Source organism: Anser brachyrhynchus (genome assembly GCF_964034855.1).
Source record: "Anser brachyrhynchus genome assembly, chromosome: 10".
NCBI classification, from domain to species: Eukaryota; Metazoa; Chordata; class Aves; order Anseriformes; family Anatidae; genus Anser; species Anser brachyrhynchus.
In genome coordinates this window covers 331,832-357,758 of record NC_137705.1, presented here as the reverse complement: position 1 = coordinate 357,758, position 25,927 = coordinate 331,832, and the positions used below count along the sequence as shown (strand labels likewise).

The following is a 25,927-nucleotide window of genomic DNA, read 5'->3' as shown; positions in this document are numbered from 1 at the left end:
GCTAGCTCTATATATCTGGTTAAATGTGAATGTTGCCAAATATTAAATAATACAAAATATGAAGTAAGAGAGAGAGAAACTGGAAGAAAATTTAAAAAACAATTTGCGATCATACCCTTCCTGTGCTGTTCCCCGAGCTGGTGCTCAGACTGTGAAGAAAAGGTGACCTCCACTCCCTCCTCCTAATCTGGAGTATTTCATAACCTCCACTCCCTCCTCCTAAGCTAGAGTATTTCATACATGTGAAATATCTTTGACCACCTGAGGTGCCCATCTAAGTGATAGGAAAAGTGAGCTTTAGCAAGCTCCTCACAGCAAGAACTTAAGAGCACGTCATATCAGTAAAATTGGGAAAACGAGGTCACAAGTAGCAGTTACAGGGGGGAAGAATCTTTGAAAGAGCAGAGGAGCCTACAGAGGCAGAATACAATTACCAGAAAAAAACTGGGCCAGCACCCTAGGAGGACATCCTTAATTTGGCTCCAAGTCCTCAGCAGACACAAACAGCAGGGAGCTCAGGAGAGTCTCATTGCAAAAACAGCACCAGGCTCTGTTTGGGGCTTGGGCACAGCACCAAGACAAGCAGATGTGTGGCCACGCACCTGCTGCCCTTCTCCTCCATCTTCCCTTCTCCTCCACCTTCCTGCTGCGCAGGAGGGCTCAGGAGCTGCTTATCTGGTGAGACTTCCTGGAACTACACAAACACTCCTGCTGCAGGCCACAGATAGCCAAAATGTCAGAGGCAGGGGAAAAACAGGATTAACCCGCTCGTGGCTGAAACCAAGTATTTCAGAAGATGCAGCTGAATGCCAGTACTGCAGATGCATCAGGTGTGCTGAGTAGTACTTCACATCACTCCAGGCCCACAGTACTGTGGGCAAGTTTAAGAGAAAAATCAGATTCACAATTTGCTAACTTATTACATATGATTTATCTTTGTACTATCAAGCTTGAGTCATTGCTGTTTGTAAAGCTTTATGGTTTGGATTACTAAACTTCATTGCTCACCTCTGAGGCCATTGCATATAAACACACTGGAATACGAGGTCCAACTGACACGCGGCACGAGGCAAGTGGGAAAAGAAAACACATGCTCAAAACCTGCTTGCTATTGCTGAAACCATATCCTTATCAGAGCTTACCCTGGTACAGCCTTCATCTGCAGGAGAAAGGAGATTACTCCATTTAATACTAAGTTACATAAAATCAAAGAGAAACAGTTGGAGAAATAGAGGGTGGGCTCTGCATTCAGCAACTGCAAATCAGAAGCCTCAGTAATCCACGGCAAAGTAAATGTATAGTTGTATTTTTCTGTTTTATTTTTGAAATCCAGTACTGAAACTAGTCATCAATCTGAATCCTGTTTTTGGAATACCTGTTCAGACACAGGTTTTATACTTGCATTGATCCTACTTCTTAAATGATTCAGGAAGGGCTACTAAGAGGCCAACCTAGCATTGCACACAGAACATCAATAAAAGTAGAATGAGTTGGGGTATCAGCTCCCTTCACACTTTCTGGGTACGTAAAAGCCACGAGGCTCATGAAATCCAGATCTGCTTTGAGCCTTCCAAGTCAGGCTCTCCACGGGAAGGGTGACAGGTAAGGGGGAGGAGAGTTACAAGGCGGTGAAGTGGAGTTGGTATCAGCACATCAAATTACAGATATTACACTGGATTTCTGGAGACAGCACACAACCAAGTTACAGATGAAAAAATTTCAGACTCCTCCTTGTCTCATGCCCAAGTAATTTCATCTCTTCTGCATTCAATGCAGACGAACTAATCACAGACATTAAAGCAGGTTAGAAATCTTTCAGCTCCATACATAGACACAAAAGCAGGGCAAACACACTCCTGCAAAACTGCATGACTAAGGCAGATTTGATTAAAGATGGGGCTAGACCATGAGAAATTCAACTTCCAGGTATGTAAGGACTCCTATGATACAACTTCTGTCTGTACACATCTGGAACTTTTTCACATTTCAAAGTATAATTATAAAGAGGGAGAACTGAGTTGTGTTAGGGAAAAAAATCCACCTCTGATTGGTCTCAAATGGGGCACTTTAACAGACATAAAGCTCACAAATTCTGAATTTTAATTATGAAAAGCCAGCTGAGGAACCTGCTTCTGTCACTATATCACTCCCAACAGCTTCAAGACCATAACTTTGGAGAATCTCTGCTAAACGTGAGCATTAGGCAGCTGTTCACACATGGACGATGCAGCTTCAGCCCTCCCAGCAAGGAAAGAGGAGCTACACAATTGCCTGGCACAGGGGAGCAGGCAGCGTGGTCCTTGGGAAGGGCTGTAGAGGCCAGACCACGACTGGTGACCCCCAGCAGGCAGAGACAAACCCAGAGGCGTGGGCGGAAAGCAGGGGTGCGTGCACAAGTGCACAGGAATGAAGGAAGGGGAGTGCGCGCACGCAGTGCATGTATGGGAGGAAGGAAGGGAGGAGAGAAGCAAGGGCACAATTGATTTTTAAAACCTGAAGAAAACAGAAGGACTTGCTCAGCAGCCAACACTTTTTAAGCAAGTATTACTTCCAGCTGTTTATGCATGGATGCTTATTTAGGTTATCATTTTCTTAAATCCTGATATTTGCAGGAGTGATATTTTTCTTAATTAACTTGATTTCTTCACCATCTCCTTTTTGTGCCTGACTAAATCTGGTGGTTGTACACCGTAAATGCTTATTCATATTCAAGCTAAACATAACATGAGTTGATACCAGAATATGTCTGGACTGTATAGTGCATACATTAGTTTTATCCAGTTGCAGCTGAAAAATAGTAAAATGACCACAAACTTTGTTGTGTTTTTCAAATTAATTATCTATATTATTTAGCGTGGTTTTTCTGTCAGTTCAAAACAAGAGGTATGTATCTGCAACTAAGCATGGAGCACACAGACTAAAAACAAAGCTCTTCAAAATTGGCAAACATTGCCAGATTTCAACTGTGACTGCACACACAATGTAAGTGAACTCATTTTCAGGACTTCAGAAAGAACGTTTTCTTTCTGAAGTCCTGAAGAATTCACAGTTCTCCTGATCTGCTTGAAAAGTAAGAGGCTTTCTTCTAACTAAACTAGGAAATCCCTTCTATATAAATCCAAAAATCACTGTACTTTTATAAAAGAAGTACAAGACATCTGCTCTACAGTGTATTTAAACATAATTACAGCTGCAAAAGACTGTTTAAATAGATAGCACACAGGAAGATGTTCAAGCAGTTTAACTCCTTAACCGAAACACGGGCTCCCTATAAATAGTGATCTTAGGAACTATCTTTCATCTCTTACTAACACTGCAAACCTTATTCTTGATGTGGCACTTGAATCCATCATCAAAAATCGTAATCCCTCTTTTCATTAGCTCAGTTCCTGAAGAATGGTTCAGCTTTGTGGCTTTTTGTAAGTCAGGGTACGTGGGATCCTTAGCTTGGGAGGAAGCTACAATAGACACATGGCTCATCTCTAAAAAACGTTTCAACTTAGTTTATGAAGTGCTGTGTGACACAGTGATGAACAGAGAAGTTTTCCTATCTTACAGCCTCTACAGTGGCTACGACTGCTGGGGTTGCATCATTGCTTATTTGCAAGTTCTGGTTTTCTGAGTACAGTTTTCCTTGTACAAAGGGGTAGAGATGCATTGAAGTTACCAGCCGAATAAAACAGGGTAGAGGAAGGAAAAATAGGAAGGAAAGGGACCTGATTTCCCACGCGCAGCCAAACTTTGGGCCCACATATAGATATTGTCTCTCAGTAAAGGAAACCTTTCTCCCTTATGTTCTGCAAAGCTACAATTACTGCTTGCGTAAGGACTACAGTGCAGGTATTCCCCTAAAAATCCACTGACTTCAAAACAGTATTTGTTGGAAAAATAAAAGGTATCTTTAGTATAAAATAACACTCCATCATAATACTACAGTTTGTGGTGAAGGTTTAAAATGGGGCACGTCACCTAATATTTTCCATCGCAGTTACTAAAGCACTGAGCCTTCATCAAAGGTAAAGATTTCAGGAAGCCTACTACTGACTGAAAATATCACCTCACAAGCCACGTCAGTCTAGGTTCTGTGCCCATTTTGCAGCTGCCGACAACTTTGTAAGGACTTCAAGCTGAACAATGAGTTTCTCTCTTGATAGGAGGTATTGATATATTCCACTGTCTCAATGCAGATAAAGAGCCATGAAATCAGACTTTGGCAAGTAGGACTTTGGAAGGATCAAATGGAGTTTCAAATAATTTTATCTAAATACTTACTTGAATATTTTTATCTGTTTCAGCAAAATGGATTATTAAATATTTAATAGTTCTCAGATAATTGGATGTTCACTTCTACATTTTGTCCAGATACAGAAATTGGTTATAATTAAGTATGAATTCATAGTTTCGCTAAATTTCTACAGAACTCCTAAACAGGGCAACACAGTAATAATGCTAGCAGGATGTAAGAGTATCTACACAGTAAATCAACGTACATTATTTCACATAAGTAAACAGGCGAAAAAAATTAATGGCTTGCTACCATAAAGCCTTAAAATGAACATAAGTTACTGAAAATTCAATGCCACAAAATTCACCAGTATTAACTAGAGCTTTTAATAGCCACTGAAGAGTTAACAGTCAAGCCCTACTCCCAGGTCAACAATCTCAGTGATATAAGGAATATTGCGTAAGGTTTTCTGGTTAATTATGAAGTGATTATTAAGTTCTGCACTGCTGCAAGAAGACCTAATCACAGCTATCTTGGCTTGATCCATAATAACCCCCCAAGAACTGAAAGCTGACAGGCTGTTCCCATGCTTACTACCCAGGCACAAGGGCTAAAGCCACCTTAGCATTCTTGTTGGCACATACAAATCACAAAACCATGTGTGATTATAAAAGCTGCAATAACCTAGCGGTATAAGGTACCATTTGGATCAGAAGCACTTTAAGCTAATCATTATTTAACATTTACTTTCTCATTTAAATTTGTAGGCTTCAAAGTCAGTGCACAGAACTGAAGATCGCTTCCTCTGAAAATACCAACTGGGATAAAGTTAGTATTGAACTTACCTGCCTTTTGTAGATTTCATTATTTCATTCAAACAGTGCTCTACATAGGACTGGTTTACCTTTCTACTATTTGCAGCTTCTTGCCCCAGTGTTAATCACCATAGGAAGAACAGCCCTTACCTTCCCCACATACCTTTTTCAGAAGGCATTAAAATGTTTCTACTAATGCTTAATACTAAAAAAAGAAGGCTGGAGAAGGTTAGTCCACAAATACTGTAGCACATCCTCTAGCACTGATACAAGTGCAACAGCCTTGATTATGTTTTTTTAACTAGTTTATCACACAATACCAATACTGAATCTCAAGGAAGACACCAAAGCAGCCTGTACTGATGCAGCTGAAAACTAAAGTACTGCCAAATGACAATCTACAGTCAGAGCCGTTGTTAGCCAGTAGATGGCTCCATGAACTGGGTTAGAGTTTAAACTTACGTATGAAAAGGCAGACCATCCTTTAGGAGACTATCAACATTAAAGGCATTTTACAAGGAATACTGACTGATTACTGCTGCATCAAACGAACTTTCCAACAGTATTGATGACTGAACTCAAATTGCTGCCCGCCACATTGCTACTAGACACACACACTTGTCTATGATGACGACAGTTCAGAAAAGGGCTTCTCAGTATTCACATCCTAGTCTGGAGACTTGAAAAGCTTTTGCTGTTCTTGCTGAGCTTGTCTATTCCAGCTGCTCATGTGATCATCCAAAACCTCACTTTAAACAAACTTGTTAGTACTGATTAAGCTCCACTTTCAAATCTAAAGTGCGACTTTAAAGATTTCAGTCCAAAGGACGTGCATAAATGTACACGCAAAACCGCATTAAATCCCACTAAAGCGAATGAGATCTTGATGCAAAAGAAAATTCTAGCTTGGGAGGTGTAAGGTTAAGTCAGAATTTTGCTACTCTTGAATGGAAATAACTGACCTGCTTTTTTCTTCCTCATGAGAAACTCATCATCCATCCTTTTTGGTGTATCCACACCGTCAGGAGACCCAGATCCTGTTTAACTGCAGGCTGCCCGTTCCCCTCTTGCCCACACTTACGTGCCTGCTGATGTGCTCCTGAGGTCCCATGTGCAGAGAGCCAAACAGTTCCCCTGACAAAAACATCTGGAGTCACACTGACCCCTGGGGGTCTGTGCTGGGCAGCCTTTGCCCAAGGCCCCCCTCCGACATTACCCCAGCAGGTCTCCACCACACTCAAGAGTCCCTCACGTCACGTCCCAGAGTACCCAGTGCGCTCCTTCAGCGCTGTGCTGCGTGCTTTGGTGGGCTCGCTGCACTTCAGCTTAGAAGCCACGTGAAGATAAAGAAGGGCAACATGGTAGGTACCACACTAGTTCAGAGGTGATCCTGGCCAAGTACTATGATGTGGCTAATCCTTTGCAAAGATGTTAGCCCTCAGTTGTGTGAACTAGCTGGTACTAGGACACTGGCATGGATCAGTCCCTGGTGACCAGCCTTAGGGCTACAGAGCTCTGGAGACAGTCTTTGACACCCTTCTGGAAGGAGAAGAGAGCCATTTGTCCTCAGTCTCCATTCTTTTTGATTTTTTCAGGTACAGAAAAAAATTAAGAAATTCAAGATGACTGTCTGCACATAAACTCAGAATTAGTAGCCAGAGGATTAACTGTCTGCTGTTGCTTCATGGCCATCTGGGATACGCTCAACTTCCAGACATGAGGGAAAGCAAGGGGAAAACGAAGCTCACGTACGTCAGATCCGCAACCCGCAGCACAAAGGGGCCGCTCCGGGCTCACGGGCTTTCTCCTCCAGCTACCAGACAGGCAGGCTGCTGGGAGGGCGGCGGCGGCAAGCAGGGCCACCAGAGAGAAGATGGCTCTGCACAAGATGGGCTCGATTCCCCTCAGACTAGGATGTAAGATCCAAATGAACACGTTTTCAGATGTCCTGACACTATGCTTCTCAGCTACTGCTATGTTTTTTTGCTGTGATCCTATGGCTGATAACAGCTGATGACAATCCCCTCTGGGCAGCTGTGGCTATCACTGGGGGTGTCTGCTATACGACGTTTTGGAAGTGAAGTCCCAACAGGCAGAAGGAAGACCTCTATGTTACCTCTGATTTCTCCGGAGCAGAGGCGGTGCACACACCAGTGATGCTCCGGGTGAGCCTGGGGCAGTGCATGGCCGGTGGCTCCCGGCCCCTCGCCCCAACCGCCAGAGAAGCTTCCGGAGCCCAGCCTGGGAACCCGGTGGCAAACCTGGCCCAGGGGCAGCTCAGGGATGGCCCTGCCTGGCCTGGAGACCCACCGGGGATGGCTGCCAGCGTTCCTGTATGTTCCAGCACTGCGCCTGCCCCAGTGCCGACAGCCACAGAGGGACACCTGACTGAGGAGGTGACATGCCCCACTAAGCACGGTGGCATCCTGTTTTTCACAGTGAGGGACCCCCTTTCTCACCTTCCAGGTCCACCTCCCTGCCTCCAGGCTGTCCTTGCAGGTTGAAACTGCAGATGGAGGAGCACAGAGATCGCTCTGATCCTTACCTGCAATCAATTCCAAACTCTGGGGCACCTTCTGTTGATTCTGGTGAATGGAAAGGGAAGTGGGAAGACACACTGAGCTCCTGAGTCCAACCTGAGCAGACCCACCATTGCCAACCAACGCTTGAAGCACCTGGCTGTTTACAAAAACCAGCACTTAATTTTGAGGGCACCTTATGCTACTGTCCCGTCCCGTGAAACTACAACAGGCTGCCACTAGAGTCTCATGAGCCACACTAGAGCCACCACCGTATTCAGAACAATTCAGTGCGTATCTACTCACAGCTCTGTTTTTCCTCAAATGACACCAAATATAAAATTTGAGCATTGAGTCCAATTTCATTTTTTGATATATTTTAGAGCCTACAAATGTAATAAAAACCAGGACCCATTTTCAAATTGGGTATAATCTGTTTTAATCTTTTTTTTTTTTTTTAAATAGGCAATGAAATGTTTAACCAGTTAGGAATCTGCATATAAACATATTTTACTTCTTCCCAACGTGGTAAAATATGAAGTAAAGACTTTTAGCATACTATGCAACATCATTGTGGTTCAGCAGAAACCATATTCAAGGCAAATTGCCCAGTCTGTATAAAGGATTAAGTTTACCAATAAAGCTGCAATCTAAAAACTGCACAGTGATGAAATGGAAAAATTCCAAGTAGGCTTGGTGTTTCATTTCTCAATACTGCTGGCATGTACACCATCACAGTGCCCAACGTAAGTCTAACTGATACACAATACATCCACCCCTCAAAACCCATTTCTCAGCTGCAGTTCAAACTGCTTTCACTTCCCTTCAAGCAAATTTTACTTGTCAGATTACACATATATGTTGGATATCTATATATCAAGATTATTATTTCCAATTATCACACTGTGAAAGATATTTGCACATGCAAAGCTCACACTCTCACACCTTCTTATTAAGATTACAGGGAAAAAAAAAGCCCACACAAATGAACCAAAGGCCACCTTCTCAGCTTTCAATAAGTGTCTTGGTGTTTTAGCTTTTAGCATTCAGAGATCTGACTTCCCTTAAAGTGTCAATAAGGGACCAAGGTGACACACCAAGTTGCTCTATGTTAGTCACAGTATTTAAAAACACGAGTTGCCTAAGCCACTGCAATGGTGAGGCAAAATGCATTTGCTGGAACCAAAAGGCGGTAGCCCTTGATTTAGTATGATACATTTTGTTCCCAACTTGCAATAACTTCATGTAAGCACATGACAGGATAGGTTGCTACATTTCAGCTGACATTGGATAAATTGTTATCTCAATAATAGATCTGAGGTCTGACATTCATTAAAATGGTTTGCATACATTTAATTTGATATTTCTCCTCTCAGATCAAAAGTGAAAGAACATCAGAACCCATTTCACAATTTCTAAAGGAGCTTAATGTCCACGGTCATTTGTAGCTGTGCTTCTCCCTTTGTTGTTGTTAGCGGTGGTTTGTTTCTGAATGCTCTTCTGCCATGCAAGTAGACCAAAGTCAAGGTGTAAGTGAAAATCTGAAACTACTGAGATATTTGGAACATGCAATACTTCTACAAAAATCCTAATGGCAGAAAAGCTGACGTAATTCACCGGTATCAGCACGCCCATCTTTCAGGTTTGCATAATATGATTTATGAAGTAAACTCTTGATTAGTTACATAGTCAGAACTAATGTCACAGCAGATCGGTTGTAAGGAAAGTAGATTCCCTACAAGCCACAAATAAGATGTCAATACATTGTATAGAAGGCTCCTTTATTCCAGAACACAAAACCAAGATGCAAATACAAACTATGAACAGGGCCACTGATTGCACAAACAAATGCAAACAAAAGAAAATATTGTTGCTCTTGTAGGTTTCAGAGCAAGTATTGAATAAAACGTGGACTCCATTCTATGTGTGCTCTGGGTTCATAACGTGCAAGAGGCTGCTAAAGTCAGTGACTGGCACACAACAATCCCTATTTTATTCCTCTTTTTAAGAAACAAAATAATAATTTGAACAAGTTCATTGATTAATCCAATAGTCATGAGCTCTGATAAACTGCTCATGGTAATCCTATCCAAAGCTTTATGAAACTACATCATACTGGACCACATTATGTGGGCAGAGAGCCATCTAATGACGAAATGTTCTCAAGATGTGTTCTAGCTTAATTCACTGACAGAAGGTAGGAAATTTTAGCAAATTGCCTTTATAGTCTGTGGGAAGGGATATCACAGAAACTAGCATTTGTGTTTGATTATTTCCAAGTTATTTTTGTCTTCTCCATCACTCTTCCCCAAATTAGCATCCCCTTACTTTCCAAATAAACACTGGCCTGTAGGTTATAGCGTACATGACCTTAAATCCAAAGCGATACATTATTGATGGAGAAGAAATTGCCAAACTGATGGTTCTTGATAAAGCAGGAAGCATTAGCTTTTGCAGTTCTCTTTAATATATTTGATTAAAAATCTTTTAATACTGTGGACTGCTCAGCAAGATACCACTGTATTTAACCTTTTTTCATTGGTTTGAGAGCCACGTTACTCCTATTGGTAGCAGTGACTTTCAGTGTTGCTTAATGCATTTAGACACCCTAAGAACGTATTATTGCTAGATCTGTCCTTTTAGGCAACATTCCTCTTCCAGAAGCTCTCTTATCTAATGTTAGCCTTGGAGCGCCCCCTCCTTCACTCTTCACACCCCTACCTGACAGTCAAATGTCATGGGAACGTCCCTTGAACATCCTATACTGCCTCCTCACTGAGATGCAGTATCTTCGGCTCGGTTTTGCTCATGAGGAAAGCTTGACCTGCGCTCTGCTTCCCCCCTGAACCTCTGCACTTCTGCCTGTTTGCTAAATCCCAGCTCAGAGCATGAGTGAGCACCCTCGGTGTGACGACCCTCCGAGAAGCAGAGCAGACAGGAGCTCCCCAGGCACCCCGGAGCCCCATCCCCACAGCCCAGGCCCTTCTCCAGCACGCATCCTGTTCTGCCTCCTGACACTCGAGCCCTGGGCTCCAGGTGCTCCACTCTGGATTAATTTCCGTTCTCTGCTCTCACACATCAACCCCCCATTGTGGAGGTGTGCTTACTAAGGCTTTTCTGTTGCTCTGAGACTTCCCTTTCCCCTGCTGCCCTCTCTTTGTTTGATTGTTAGTTTGTGTGTGGTCTTTTTTTTTTTTTAAAAAAAGATTTAATTTTCATTTGGGTTACGGTCTTAAGCTTGTTTCACAGGAAGGCAAATCTGACTGGCAATTGCATCGTTCAGGATAGGACCCTAGTTCTGTAGCAAATGAACTGCTATTTGCCCTATTTTAACAGCTATCTTCTCTGGATAATACTGAAGCTTCCAAGTGATAATACCCAGCTAATTTAATAGCTTGGATAATGGGAGGAAGCTGCAGCACTGCGAATAGCAATGACAGATCATACTGAACAATAAGTCACTGTTCTGGGCTGACTATTCTTGGTGGCCATGGTGAAAGTGGAATGTCAAAGCAGTATTAAAAATAAAACCAGATCCCACTATTCTGTTTTACCAAAAAAGAAAGCCCCACAACTCAGAATTGTTTTTGACAACTAACATGCAATTCTTTCTTGCAGATGACCTACAAAAAGTGTTTTTTTTTTAAAAAAACATGCAGCTGTGTGCTGTTTTTTCCCTTGACAGTTTATAAAAGAGTGCGTAGAACCATGTCCTTTCCACTACATAAACTCTTCCCTTTAACCCACGTCCCCTTATACTGTAGCAATATGAATAGCGGAAATTCTGATCTCTCCCAGTTTTCTTGGAGAGGTATTGAAGATCTAGATACTAGAAGTTAAACTGATGACACAAGAAAGCTGTATTTTTAAAACCACAAGGATTAGTCATCAAAATTGAGTATGTGCTACAAAAATAGGGTTGAAAACAGACTGACTAAAAATAATTTCTCCTTTTAAATAGCTCAGTTGTCACTTTTGTGCTACTTCTCTGGGCATCTTAGCCTGGCTTTGATAATGCCTCATATAAAAATATAAAAAATATAATAAACCCTTCCTTGTAACTTGCAAAAAAAGCAAAAATTGTACAAACCAAGACTTCCTTTCTACTTTCAGCTCACCTTTAAATTTTGGAATTGGCTCTACATTCTGGGCTAGCAACTCAGCGCAACAGAAAAAAAAGCTCTCCAATAAAAAGAAAATAGTTGAAATGCTTTTAGTATTTTCACTTTTCTTTGTCCTAACAATGCAGCTCTGTCCTCTGGGAACAAGAGTACACAGGCCAAATACAGTGTGTCATTCTCCCACTTCCACTCCTATGCAGCGCCGCTGATGCGCTCACCCCACCTCTCGGACCCAGGACCTGCTGTAACCTCAGCCCCAGCCCCAGCCCCACCAGTCTGCCGGTTACAAAGCAAAGTGGAACAGAACTGGTTTCAAACAAAGCCCCCATTCAGAAGATCAAACAAAACCCAGAAAATTAGCTAGACACAGAACCACAGCATGGATGGGGAGATAGAAATCAGTGCTAATGCTAGCTGTGACCTGAAGATTTAGGAAATTGCTTCTACTGTGAGGCAAGAGAATTACTGTGGCATTCACTATTATTGTTTAAATGAAGCAGATGATTTGAAGCACTTGATTTACACGATCAACCAAAATCTTTTGTGTGAAACTAGGATACTTAGGTAGACATTCAAAAGAGTGCGTTTCTGTCTTGAAGAACAGAGTTTCATAGAACTGCTTTAATATTCCAATAAAACACAATCATTGAATGCTAATGAGATTTTAAACAATATTAAAAATTAATTTTAGCCATGCGTTTCCTCTGCTGTTCACATTCCTTACTGTTCACAAGATCTGTACGCTGCACCTTCTGACAAATTCTCGGCATGCTGTGCTGTTTGTGACAAATTCAAGAATGCTTTGTGGAGGACTACCACGAGGAAGCCGGACCTCAAAGCTCCCTGGAAGAAATCACTTACCATAACTGGAAAAGCTCTAACCACAGGCTCAAATGACATGGACTTCTCGTCTGAATAATCTCTTCTAATCATGAAACCATTCAAACTGCAGCTTCTTTGCGTTCATGGGGAATCTCCCAACATGAAATCTTCACCCACCCAGTAAGAACAGAACAAATATTTAAACAGCACATCAGCAGTGCAAACAGTTTTCCTTGCTTTAATACCGAGCCCAAGCTAGGAAGCAAACATTGCTTACTACAGAGCAACAGCAGAGAAAAAAAAAGAATACAGTATCACAAGAGGACAGACAGAAGACACTTGATTTCATTCCTCCAGTGTTGCAATAGTCAGCAGCTAGTGAAATGAATTTTAAAAAGCAAACTCCAGCAGCAGCAACTACCAAAAACGCTGAACATAGGCACTCACTGATGACCCAGGGCTCTACCTACCAAACTAGCCATATTCACAGCTCTGATACCACCAACACCCAAGAAAGGAGGAAAGCCCCAAGACGTACTCTTTCTGAGGCAGGCAGCGAGCCCTCCATGCTGGGTGCGAAGCGAAGGAAGCATGCAGTCTAACCCCAGCACCGCTCCGCCGGCTGAACATGCTGTACCGCAGTTACGTTAGCAGAGACTGGCTCCAGCCCTGCTAGGCTGAATTCTGCCCTGACAAAGCAGGATCTTGTAATATGAAGCAGCAGTACCCTGGGTGTGTTGGCAGAAGCCCTGAATGCATGTTTGAGAAAGCAACAGCAACTCCAAGCAAGTGAGGCATGAATGCACTGCAGAAGAGTTACTGAGCCTGCTAAAAATACTTCACCACTGACCCCGTCAGGAACACATCTGAAGTGAGTCTTGCTCTCTGAAAAACAGCAAAACCAAAAAGGAAAATACATGTAGCTGACAATGGTCTTAGAAGTTTAATTAAAAAAAAAAAAAAGGTAGTTTTGAACAGAAAAACACCTTATACTTCCTTCAAACAGGAATACCGCTCTGTTGAGTGACATATTTTAAATTTTTCCTAGAATTCTGGGCAAGTTGTAATCTCAGAATCTGAAACCTGCAACACAAGGTTGCTCAGGCTCCTTTTACAATTTAAAGAGCTAATTGATAACAAATTTGAACCTGAATGCTTGAAGACAGTGTGGAAGCCTTGTGACTTACCTGGCCCTAGGAGAGGCAAATGAAACACTATCACCCTGCTGCTGCAATCCACACAGTTCCCCTGTTAGTTAGGGATGGTCAGAAAAAAGTAGAAGGAACTGAACAACTGGAAACACGGCTAAAATACACATACATCTGCTCTCCGTCCTTGCCTGGTGGGACGGGCAGGGAAGCACTTCTGAGACGCGTGTGGGGAGCCTTCCTCCTGCCTTGGGAAGGAAAGATCCCAAGCAGTTCTGACAGTGCGAATGAGCCCTTTGGGGAAAACATATCAAGATGAGGCTTTTATTTTGTTCTGAGTAAGCACAGCAAGCTTACCCTGTATGTTTTGGGAGACAGTTAGGTAGCAAGACAAGTAATCCTTCTGGGGAAGGAGAACTGAGCAAAGTTCCTCCACAGATTACTGCTCCGCAGTAAAACAGCAACATTTACCATCACCTTAAAAAGACAGCTACTTTTAAGAAATGTTAATTTATTCACCAGGCATGTTTTCACATGGGTTATTGTTGGCTGCTAATGAGCTTGGTTGTCTGTACCTTATTCATTCAAAGAAAGCAGAGGTGGATATTAAATTTAAGTGATATCATACTGTATACTTCCCTTGTCATTTTTTGGATGACAAAAATGGACAATCTACATTAGGATATTCTCGGGACTTGTAGTAACTATTTACTTAGTAGTAGTTTATGATGCTCCTATTTTAGAGGAGAGTCTGCTCTATTACAGACTGTTCCAAGAGTGGCCTATGAGGATTCAAACGCAGATGTCAATCCACCAGTTATTCCCACCAACCCAATTTCTGCTTTCGTTGAACAGCCCTGCAAAAAGTAGCATGAGTAAAGGCCCTTATTTAAGGAGAGGAAAATGAAATAGGTGCAAGAAAAAAGAAAGAGATGCAAGAACTGCAGAAGTATTTTTAAAAATTGATAACAACAAAAGATGGTCTTAAAAATGAGTGTAGTGTTCCTCCTTCCACTCCCCCCTCAATGTCAGAAAAGAAGCTTGCCTTTTTTTGACTTAAGGGTTACATCACTTGGGTTTACAACTTTGGGAGATAAACACATTTCAAGTTTAGCCAGTGAGCACACCTTTTTTTCTTATAGCATTCCCTGCCAACAGATCAGTAACTACAGTCATTTTAAAAGGGAATCTCATCCCATCTTCTTGCTCAGCAAGCACGTAGTTTTAGGACTGGCATGCTCTAAATTCAGGACAAGAGTGTGAACCTTTGCAGAAGCCACTGCAGTGGGATTGATGATGATAATTCTATAATTCTCCAGAATTATCACATTATTCCTTCCCCTCAATGTGCTTTAAGAAGAGTCCTTTCCTGTGCTTCATTAAAAAAGAAAAATAGATCAAAGTTCCAGTTGTCTCAGTCTGGGCAAATTTAAAGCATGTTCTGATAATCTGTAATAATGCATTATGGAAGCTTTGGTATACCTCAGATTGGTACATTTCTAAGGTTTACTGTATTGGTGCACTGATCCCAATACACATTAGTTCATTCTTACTCTCATTTTACAGTGTAGGCTCTACCTAGTATTTGGTATTGATGACTGCCCAGACGGATGAGATAACATCCCACCTGGGCCATAACAACCTCCACAGGTAAGGCTACTGCTCCAAACAGTTGGCTGAGCAGCACTAGCAGCTGCACGGAGTTGCACCAGAGCACCCCAAGGCCAGCCAGACGGCTGCAAGCACTGCCCACTGGCACTCACGCCCTGCTCGGCCCTCTGTGGCTGCTGCATATGCGCACGAATGCCCTCAGCACATGCTTTGGGAGTCAAAGGTTTTGTGGCTGCATGGCAGTGCTATGAAAAAAGAAAAGGAAAAAGAAAACAAAATGACAACAGTGAACCAAACAAAACAAAAACTAACAACAACAACAAAAATACACTCAACAACACCAAAAATGCCCAAATCAACCAAAGCCCTGAGCTGGCACTAAAGCAAAATTTGCTAATATGGGAATTAATTTATTTTGCTCACAACCACTTCCAGAGTCACTCACTGATTTTTCAGTAAAATTACCCTGGCTAACTAAACAGTGAAAGCAGAGCATTTTTTTTTATCAACCCAGCTTATTTTGACTAATGCTTGGGAGTTAAAAGAGGAGTTGAAGTTGCACAGCAAATTCCAGCAAAAGCACTAACTCCATTTTCCAGCTGTATAAACTGAAGCATCCATCTATGAAAAGGAGCCTCAAACAAACAAAACAGCAGTGTACAACAAAGCAGCAATGTACCAAAGAGCAGGACTCTGAGTCCTGCCTACTAATTGTACCAACTCTAACTGCTTAACAACTCATTCAAAAACCTGGCCTCAAAGTAGACAATAAAACTTTTCTGAAAGCACCTAGATGTTTTCTGCTTCCTGAGTGGAGTTTTTTCCACACATTTTTAATGAAAACTGTCATTGATTAACTGAAGACAGCTCAGCTTTGTTGTAAGAGAACAAACAGTATACACAGAAGATCACACAAACCTCACCCAGAAGACAGAAGTAGCGCATGAAAATACCATCTCAGAAGCAACTCTGCTGAATAATTGCAGAAGAGTGCCTCATGTTGTTAAAAATACAAGTAATTTCTTCTACATTGACAGATGGAGTTCCAGTCGAAATATCTACTCAGCTACTTGAATAATTAAGAGTTGCTTCTCCATGGCATAACAAAATACCTAATGTAATTTAACGTCCTTTCTATACGATGTGATATAAATACTGTTTGTTAATTTTCAGCAATTAAAGTAATAGAAAAAAAAATTATAGTACTGTGCAGCAAGCCTCTAGTTGAAACGCCACCAAGGCTGCCAAGATATCAATACCATAAACTACACACAAGCCATCTAATCTTTCAGGTAATTACCTCCTGGAACAGGCCAGTGGTTTGATCTAGAAATCAGGTTTACCGAGAAGGAAGCAGAAGAAATTCTAGACTGGTAATCCTCATTAACCTGAAAAATGTGGCTAGACAGAGTGACAGCTAGTAGCTGATGTACAATGACATTTAAAAAAAAAAAAAGGCATACATACAGTTTTAAGAGCAACATGCAAAATGCAATGTTTTCAGAGTCATATAGACCCTGCATTTCATGCACACTGCTTGTATTTTACAGTCAACACCCAGCTGGACGCTGTTGTGGACAACCTGCTTTAGCTGCTCTGGCTTTGGGACTAAACAACTTCCAGAGGTCCCTTCCAACTTCAATGATTCTGCAATTCTGTAACTTTTGGAATGCTTTTTGAATTCTTCAGTATACACAGTTTTGGATCTACTGCCAAATGAATCAGGCCACCAGATCATCATTTGTCAACAAGGAATTATTCTGACCTCGCACAAATAATGTCTACACAGCATAATTTACTATGAAGGAAACAATCTTACCGAACTGAAGAATCTCTGTTGTAAAGTGACATCAGATTGGAGGCAGTGTGAACCAGCTCCTCGTGGAGCCGCTTGTGACATTCAATTGTATGGCAGTATGTCAGTGGTAAAGAATAGGCATCATCTCACCTGTGATCCCACCTTGTCTCTGGAGGAGATACTAAATGACTGCTCAGGTGGCAAATCACAAAGTCCCACACTGGCGGAGGTCCCTCTGGTCCCCCCTGCCCCACCATGGCCACCCCAAGCAAGGTGCCCGGGCCCACGCCCAGGCGGCTACTTCAGACCCCCAAGGAGGAGGCCCCGCAGCCTCTGAGCAGCCCGTGCCAGGGCTCCGGCACCCAGCCAGCCCAGCGGTGCCTCTTGGTGCTCAGGTGGAGCCTCTGGTGCTGCAGGCTGTGCCCACTGCCCCTTGTCCTGGCGCCGGGCACCGCTGAGCGCAGCCAGGCTCCGTCCTCTCCGCAACTCCCTTCAGGTGTTCACAGACATGGGGGAGCCTTCCCTGAGCCTCCTCTTCTGCAGGCGGGGCAGTCCCAAATGGCAGTGTTATCGCTAAATGCTGCCTTCACATCATTCCGGTGCAGAGAACATGCTGCTCTGTCCCCACACTGGGAATCGTCCTCCCCTTCCACACACAGCACAGGGCATTGACCCGGGAGATGTCCTGACAGGAGAGGCCCTGAGAAGGTCACAGACCTAGGATCAGGTTCTTGCACTGACTGGCAAAACTGAACCACCCAAACTTCAGGATACAGAGTATGCATATACAACCTGAAACAAATCTTAGCATTTTAAACACTTTTTCTCTCCAAATTTTGAAGTTAAATGATGTGTAAAATTTCCCCTTACCTTGCCAAAATGGTTAATTATAGAGCATTAATAAATAATTTTAAAAAGGACAAAGGTCACACTTTAGAAGGTCAGATCAACAAAACATCTTGAAACAAATACTATCAATAAAACTTGATAATGAAGGGCCAGGCAACGAGCAGGTAACAGCAGAATGACTCTTGAGAAATGTTCAAGTATAACAGGAATTGTACATTAGACAAAATATGACAAGAATTCATGAAGATGTTATCTAGAAACTACGCAACAGCCTGAACAATCAGGTTTAATGCACCTGAGTCAGCAAAATAAAAGCATGCCAAATAAAGCACTGGTCATGTAAAGCTGCACAATTCCACTAATCGTCCATCATATGCCAGACTGGTCAGAGCTCCTTGACTTCTACACCTAGACTGCATATGTGTGGATAAGCTGGCACTTTGGTCTGTCTCTTCTCCCCAGTTTTCCCCCAGCCTTACATTTTCTGTCCTTTACCAGCAGGAGAGCCATTTTCCTTCCAAAACCAAGTAGCCAGGGCCCGTGAGAACCAGCACCAGCTGCGAGGCTGCCCCTACACGAGCACGGAGAGCCAAGCTCCCTTATCCCCACCAGGGCACACGATCTCCTTGGTAATCCAATCCTGAACAGCTGTCAGCAAGAACCTGATCCCAGCTCCACGAGCATCCAGACAGCAGGGTGAATTACACAAGTAACTCAGCAAACAACAGGGATGCAGACGATCAATGTCAGCAAAAAACGGCCTACAAACTGTCCACAGTAACTGAATGCAAAGGTTTCCTTAGTTAACACCACAGCAACATTAAAATGCATCCCACTACCATACTTTCACCAGTATATATACACATTTTAACCTAGCTAACACAGAAGGTTTAAAAACAAAACAAACAAACAAACCCAACAAAAAACGAGCTCACGTCATCCAGCAACTCAACCATCAGCCTGAGTAACAGCAACACTCAGAGTACGACAGTGCATCTACTCCTAAAGAACTACTAGAGAAACACAGCAGAACAAAAAATAAGTTACTTTAAAGTCAGGTTTTCATATCAAGCTTTGCACTTCAAAATGGATATAATCATTTCACTCACTCGTGTGAAGCTGTCTAACCAAGGCAAGTTTGCGTGGGCTTCTACTTCCCCTACACACAAGTGTAGCATACAGTGCAGGCATAGACTGAACTAGACATTGGCAGGAGACGGTGCATGCACTGAAGCATCCAAAAATGTGTTTGTCTTTTTAAATTAAATGCCAGAATAGTGAATCATCCCAAGCTACCACAGGAGTTATAACTCTTTCCCTAAATAGATTATACTAATGACTGAAGACAAACATTACAAGATACAAGCCTGCTCTATTCGTACCAGAACAGCAGAAGAGACTAATGTTCTTCTCACTCAGTTTGTTAACAATTCTAATTTTGAACTTTCTAATTTTAAAATCTCTCTCTCTTTAAACATTTCAGATAAGCTTGATTACTGCAAAATAAGAAAGCAATAGAACTGGAAGATGAAATACTGGTCTAAATGGCACAAGGCTCTGTTAAATACTATCTGGAATATGTAATCAAATAGTACCAGAAAAGGAACAATACCTCAAAGTATTGCTATGGGAGAGAGAAGGCAGAAAGAGAGTTTGGGCTTGAAATGATGAAGAAAAATAAGGAAATAACTACACCTCTCCAAAACACATTAGGATGCTAATCTGTCTCATTAACTACTACTCTGGAAGGCAGCTGAGCCCAACAGCCACAGAGAAAAACACCAAGGGAAGAGACTGCTGAAGTTATGAAAGCATGCTATTGGTGGTGGACAACTGAGAATTCTTCTTCAGTCTCTCTTGCCCAACATATCCAACGTTTTCTGAGGCATGAGGGAGGGAAGATTTCCAGCTCAGATGATGAGGACATTGCGTTACAACAGCTCTCTCTGCAGCCAGTAGAGGACCTGAAGTGCAAAGGATTGTAGCAACAGGAACAGGAGCTGACCCATTCCAAGAAACTGCCACAGACAGCTACTTCATGACATTTAAAGTGTATTCTTCAGGTGCAAATTCATGCTAACTGAGGTCATTTCTTTAGATAGCAAAGAAACAAACACTGCAGAGAACTATTTGTAGCATGAACCTATCACAGCGGGGTTATCAGAGAAAGACAAGGTGGGTGTGACTGCAAACGGCTGCCCATTGGTTTTCACACTCATACTATGTACGAATCTACAACAATTTCACCCTTTGAACTGCAATTTTTACTTACACAAGGTATAATTATTTTGCCAGACAAAAGGATTCTGAAAGAATAAATTTCAAAGTTTAACTAAAGACTCTCCAGTGACATCTGGAGTAAGGTCCCTTTTCTACACTTTGGAGCAGCAGTACCAAGTTCCACGTTCAGTGAGGAAATGAGATGATCTGTATGTCTATTATCTTAGGTTCGATGTTTGGGATACCCAAAAAACTATTGGTAAAAACTTTTGGGGAGCCACTGTTTGTGCGCTTGGTTTGGCTACTCTGATACTGTAGAATCTCAAAGAGGAGATTATTTTTTTTTGTGCGTGTGTAAACATCAGTAAAGTGTATATTGAATTTTATGAATATTAAGCACAGTAATATGAGACATAATACAGTCCTGAGTTATCTATCTTTAGTCTAAATTGCCCAGATACTAGCACATCATGACTTTTCTTGGTATGGACCAAAGTGCTAGACAAAGCACGTATTTGGAAGTCCATTTATCAACTCTTTTTCCTTGTTACAGGCTAGAGTACTTAATACCCTATCTTCTCTTTGGTGGGCAGAAGAGCTCAGAGAATTTCAATACATGTGCTAAATAAGCATACTTAAGCATAAATAAACAATTAATTACTTTCAAATTACAGTAGATTAGCTCAGACCTCCATGGTTCCATATTGCTTCCAACAATCCAAGAGTTAGGATAACAACATACAGAGGGGATGCACCCTGAAGTTTATGTTTTGCTATTCTGAGTGTCAAGATGCATTAAAAAAATGCACTTAAGCATGCATTTGGTTATGTTAAAAATCAGCATGATTTAAACCCATAAACCCATTACTATTCCTCCTCTTCCAACTACGTTTCTTGTTTTCTTTTTAAACAGGATGTGTCCAACTACAAGTAACTTTCAGCAGAGAGGGAAAGGGAAGGAGAAACGGAGAGTGAGACATACCACAGGGCGGGAAGAAAACCACTAACCTTACCTAGCAGTAAGACACATTAATACTACAGGGAATTTCCTAGAAACTATAATGGCAAGCGTAGCTATCAGTGTATAGGTGGGTGCCCTGGTCTCATTTTCCCCTGCTAAAAAAATCCTCTATTTATAGGCTAAAAGGAAGAAAAGAAAAAGTCCTGTATCTGAGTGTCACTGTACTCCCACACTGCAGATAGGGATCACGTGTGACCCATGCAAGACCTTTACTCTTTCAAAGCTCCGGGATGTTTCAATCGACTGCATTAATGCTAACAGCAACGCTGAAGTGGATTTGCCTGTTAGTCATTCAAAAGTCACTTAGCATACACGTTCTCTTCAAAGAGGACTGCTTCAGAAGTTACATGGCAAAGGCGGCACAAAGACCACCAGAGAACTTGTGTTTAACAGTCAAGGTACCACTGTGAAAAAGCAGTTCAACATGTAACATCAACAGTGACTTTTTTTTTTGCTCTTGGAAATGGAAGAGGCAGCAAGGTATTCATCTAAATGTTATGAATACAAAGTCTTGCTCAGATTGTGTCTGAGCCATACTCACATTAGCTTGCAATTCCAAGAGCGTACAAAAACAAGCTGCAGCCCACATGGAGCTTCTTAGCTGGATACTGTTCGGAAGGAGCAGCAGTGGTAGGGGAATCTGCATGTGGGTTTGGTTGGTCTTCCAGATAGCAAAACTGAGGAACAGCAGATTAAAGCCATTTGCTCAAGATCATAGAGGCACAGAACCCATGAGCTGCAGCTTCACAGTTTGTAGCTTCAACCACATCTGATTTCCAGAAGGTTGGAAATGTGTGTCCACTGACCTACTCCAACATCCCTACGGCAGTTCCAGTCTGTTCCGGAGATTTTAACAGGTTAATTTCTGTTGGCAGATACCACATGTGACTACGTAATGTCTACCCACATTGTATTTCTGCTAGGCCTCTTCTGGCTTCTTTACCAACCCTTTTCTTTTGCCCTCCCTCCTCCAGCTTCCCTTCCCGCACAGGACAGCGAGCACGGCGCTTCTACTTTTTCTCTGTACGCTTGGTGCAGGGGCAGAGGAAAGACCACGCTCATTTGCGGCCGCACTTTGCCACCTGCAAGGCAGCCAGAGCAAGGTCTGGCTACAGCTGCCCGGCGCCGCAGTACAAGGAGGCCCTTCCCTCCCCAGCGCAGGCCGCGGCCTCACGCCATGCCCACGCAGCGTCTGCGGCAGGGGCCGAGCCCGGAGAAGGCCGAGAGCGCTCGCGCCAGCAGCACCTCTGGGAGCAAGGTGTCCTCAGTACTAGCCAGGAGCTCCTTGGTTCCCTGGGAAAGAAATCCAGGGACAGAGCAAACTGGCACGAGGGGAAGCGGGCTGGGGTAAGTTAGATGCCCACCAGCATATGCTGTATTTTTGTCTCCACCTTGCTTGAGGGACTGTAGTATTTTTCAAAAGTCGCGCTTTGTAACAGAAACGTGCCAGTGCCCTCCCTGGAGACCAACTCGATTCCGCCCCTCCCTCAGGCAGGGCGTCGAGGCAACCGGGCCGGCAGCTCAGCGGCTCAGCCTGCTGCCCGGCACGCACCCGTGCGCAACCAAGGCCCCGCAGATGGTGCCGCAGCCTGCAGCAAGTTTGTCACACCAGCGTAGATGGAGAAATGTAGAAAATGAAGTTAATGTGCTGTGGGAATTAATTATTAATGTGCAGATGGGAATTTTTTCTAAGCTGAATTCCTGATTCAAATAACAGTTGATCTCAGTGGCATCCAAATTGCATCTTAAGCTAAACAAAACAAAACAAAACAAACAAAAAAACCCGCTTGCTTCTCTATTTTTTTCTGTCAATGTCGTTCAAAGCGTCCTGGAACTCAGACTACATTTTCAAACTAATTAATTTCTGTGTCCAAAAGACAAAAAAGACAAAATATTAACAGCTAAAAACGTGGTAGAGACTATGTAGTTTTACACCAAAATAACAGGTTGTCCAGTAATTACAGTTGCCTTAAAGACGGCTGATGGGATAAGAGGGACATCTACAACCCAGTAGCCAGGAAAACAGCCTGTTCTATCATCTGTTTATATTCTCGTAACTGAAATTTAAAAACAGAAACGGAACAAACGAGCAGCCCCCCTGCCCCAGAGGTACCGACGCCTGCCAGAAACACCCCAGCGGCAGCCCCGCCTGGGTTAGCTCTGTGCTTCAGCCCATGGCGCACAGCCTGCCCACTGCACCATCTGTTTGTTTTTCCCACGTATGTTTTATTTAGTAAGGGGTCTGAGAAGGGACAAGGAAACTGTTGTGGAGAAGAATTTCAGTTTTTAGCCAAACTCTGATTCAGACAGATGCTCCAACAGATTTACTGAGACCCAGCAGCTCAGAAGCAACGCTGCATTCTCAGACAGTTGTAAACCATGTAATCTACAGTTCAGCAGATATTCGTAAGAAAGAAACATCCTCAGCTTCTTACTAAAAACAGCATTTTGACAGCTTGAGGAAGAGTTACTTTGGCACGCTGGACTCCCTTCAGTTTGTCAAACAGAACGGAAACTCTAACGTATTATTTATTCTGAGCTATGAAAGCTTTTGACCATTTTCCTGGGAATGCTTGGCTGCTAACCTTCTTATGACTGCAAGTGTCAGTGTATGCTCTCGAGCAGGCTTCTGCTGGTGCCCAAGGGCTCCCCATGGCCCTGGCCGCTCCTGCAGGATCAGCTCCAGCACTGGGGAGCGCCCAGCACGCTGCATGGCGAGGAGAGTAGGATGTGAGCAGGGGTGGGAAACGGACCCAGGGTCAGCTCTTCTATAAACCGAGAGCGCCAGAGACCTGCTTTCTCATCCGTCTCTTCTTGAAGCAAAAGCTGTGCTTATTTTGAATTACAGCTCTAAAGACAAAAGCCAGTTTAGTGGACGGATAACTCAAGGAGGAGCCTTATCATCTGTCAATTTATCTTACATGTAGCCCAAAATATGAAATTAGCGGTGTGAAAAGATACTTACACTCTTATTAGGCGATTCAGGTGCTCAGGCGCCACTTGCGGACGTGTGATACAATGAAGTGATGGCCCGGTGCAAACAGGACTGCAACAACCAGCTCACCTGCACTAAATGTGGCCATCTCAGAGGAGCAGCTTTGGGAAAACTGAGCAAACTTGATGTACTGAACAGGTGCACCCCATCACTGAAACACCCAAATCCTCAGCAGGACACCTCTACCATCCTTTCTCTACTCACCAGCGTGTACAGTTCATCTTTGGTAAGAATCACTTTGGAGGCCATCGTCACATCCCTTGTCAAGACAGGGAGTCCTAAACTGGATGTCACATAAATACTAAAAAGTTCACTCAATTTCCCTTGCTCCTGTTATTTTGTTTTCCCTGAACTTCTAAGGCCTTCTTCCAGCGAGAAAAGCTTTTCTGAAAAGGACTAGTTTACATATGCATTTTTATCACTGACTGTCACAAAATAGACAATATACAGAAAATATACAAAATAGAAAGATTTACAAAATGAGAGCAAACTATTCTCCGCCTGTGAAGAAATACTGGCTGACTTAGCATGGGAAACTGTGAGGAGATGAGCAAATACTGCATGAGCTTCAAGTTCTACAAAGGACCCCTAACGGTAACTTATTCAGAGTAAAGATGCCAACACTTTTAATGCTTCCTTTGATCACTGCTGGTAGGAAATTCCAATTGTTATTGTTATCCAGCCCCATGTAAGCACCTATTAGAAAGTATGATGATATTGCAAAGCAAACTGCCATGAGCAGTGGAATTTTATTATTAAAAGAAAATATTCATTTATGTAAGCTGTGTTCCATCTGTAGACTGTGTTTACATCCTTGAACACTGTAAGTCTATTTGGCAAGGAGCCATCACATGCAATTTACCAGACCCCTAGCTGGCACGTATATGGGTAATTGTTTGGATTATTTGTAATGTTTTTTCGTGAAGAAAAATCTCTGTTCCTACCTCTAACATCTCCACAGATACAGGCTTACATTCCCCATTAATTAACAACATCGAGATCTGGGAAGATGCTTCAAATCTCTTTTACTTTTGCACCGTCACGGCATTCATGAAGCTGTCGCACTGAGACAGGACAAACTCCTCACAAAACCTGTTACTTTTGCTTCTTTAAACAGAGGGTCAGAAGCTCATTTTCCTTTGTAAGATGATAAAAACATGTCTGTAACATCTCTCCACGCATTTCTAGGAACAAGATCATGCACTGGAAGCTCATTCTCTTCTCAAGGGCCCCATCTCACCTAGAAAAGTTCATGGCTGTTTCTTATTATTGGCAGTACTCTTTCAACACCTGCACAGCTAACAACACTTGCAGACTTAGCTACATCCCGCTGCCTCTCGGCTTTATTTAGAGAAGCCTTCCGTCCAGTAAACCTTACAGAGCATTTCTGCAGGAAAGACTCAAAGCTCAAAAATGTGGTGAGTAGTACATGGGGATCCCCCAAATGGCTTGGATTTGGGGGATCTAACCACAAGAAGAAGGTAATCTACCGAAAATCTAAAGGCATTCTACCACAGAGCAGTGGATGTAGTAAACTGCATTTCTACCCCATTAAGGTCCCGTTAGAGTGAACTGTCCAGCTGGCTTTGCTCAGCAATAGGTACAGCAACATTACTTCAGTTCTGTTTAAAGTGCAGAGTTTGAAGAGCCCCAGGAAAACTGTTGGTCTGCTCTTCTATTGAACATGAGAATAAGGTTGAAATGCACCAAATTTCCAAATTCTCCTTTTACTTCTGACTCTTGCCATGCTACTCTAAACTATACTGGTATCAGCTCAATTAAC

At 42.7% G+C, this 25,927-nt stretch overlaps 2 protein-coding genes across 23 annotated transcripts in view; one reads left to right on the top strand and one right to left on the bottom strand.

Moving 5' to 3' along the window:
- Positions 1-25,927, top strand: part of RBSN (rabenosyn, RAB effector) — a 187,625-nt gene that overhangs the window by 50,434 nt on the left and 111,264 nt on the right. The window lies entirely within an intron of this gene.
- Positions 1-25,927, bottom strand: part of TMCC1 (transmembrane and coiled-coil domain family 1) — a 152,916-nt gene that overhangs the window by 30,535 nt on the left and 96,454 nt on the right. For 3 of the 20 annotated variants that reach the window (XM_080605507.1, XM_080605506.1, XM_080605511.1), the window contains exon 1: positions 435-12,524. The exons of 14 other annotated variants lie outside the window; for them this stretch is intronic. Coding sequence is in view for 2 of the 6 variants with exons in the window: in XM_080605502.1 (XP_080461628.1) it covers positions 12,542-12,613 (72 nt within the window). In the remaining 4 variants the exon portion in view is untranslated. 3 more of the 20 variants (XM_080605509.1, XM_080605502.1, XM_080605514.1) reach the window with 3 other exon arrangements.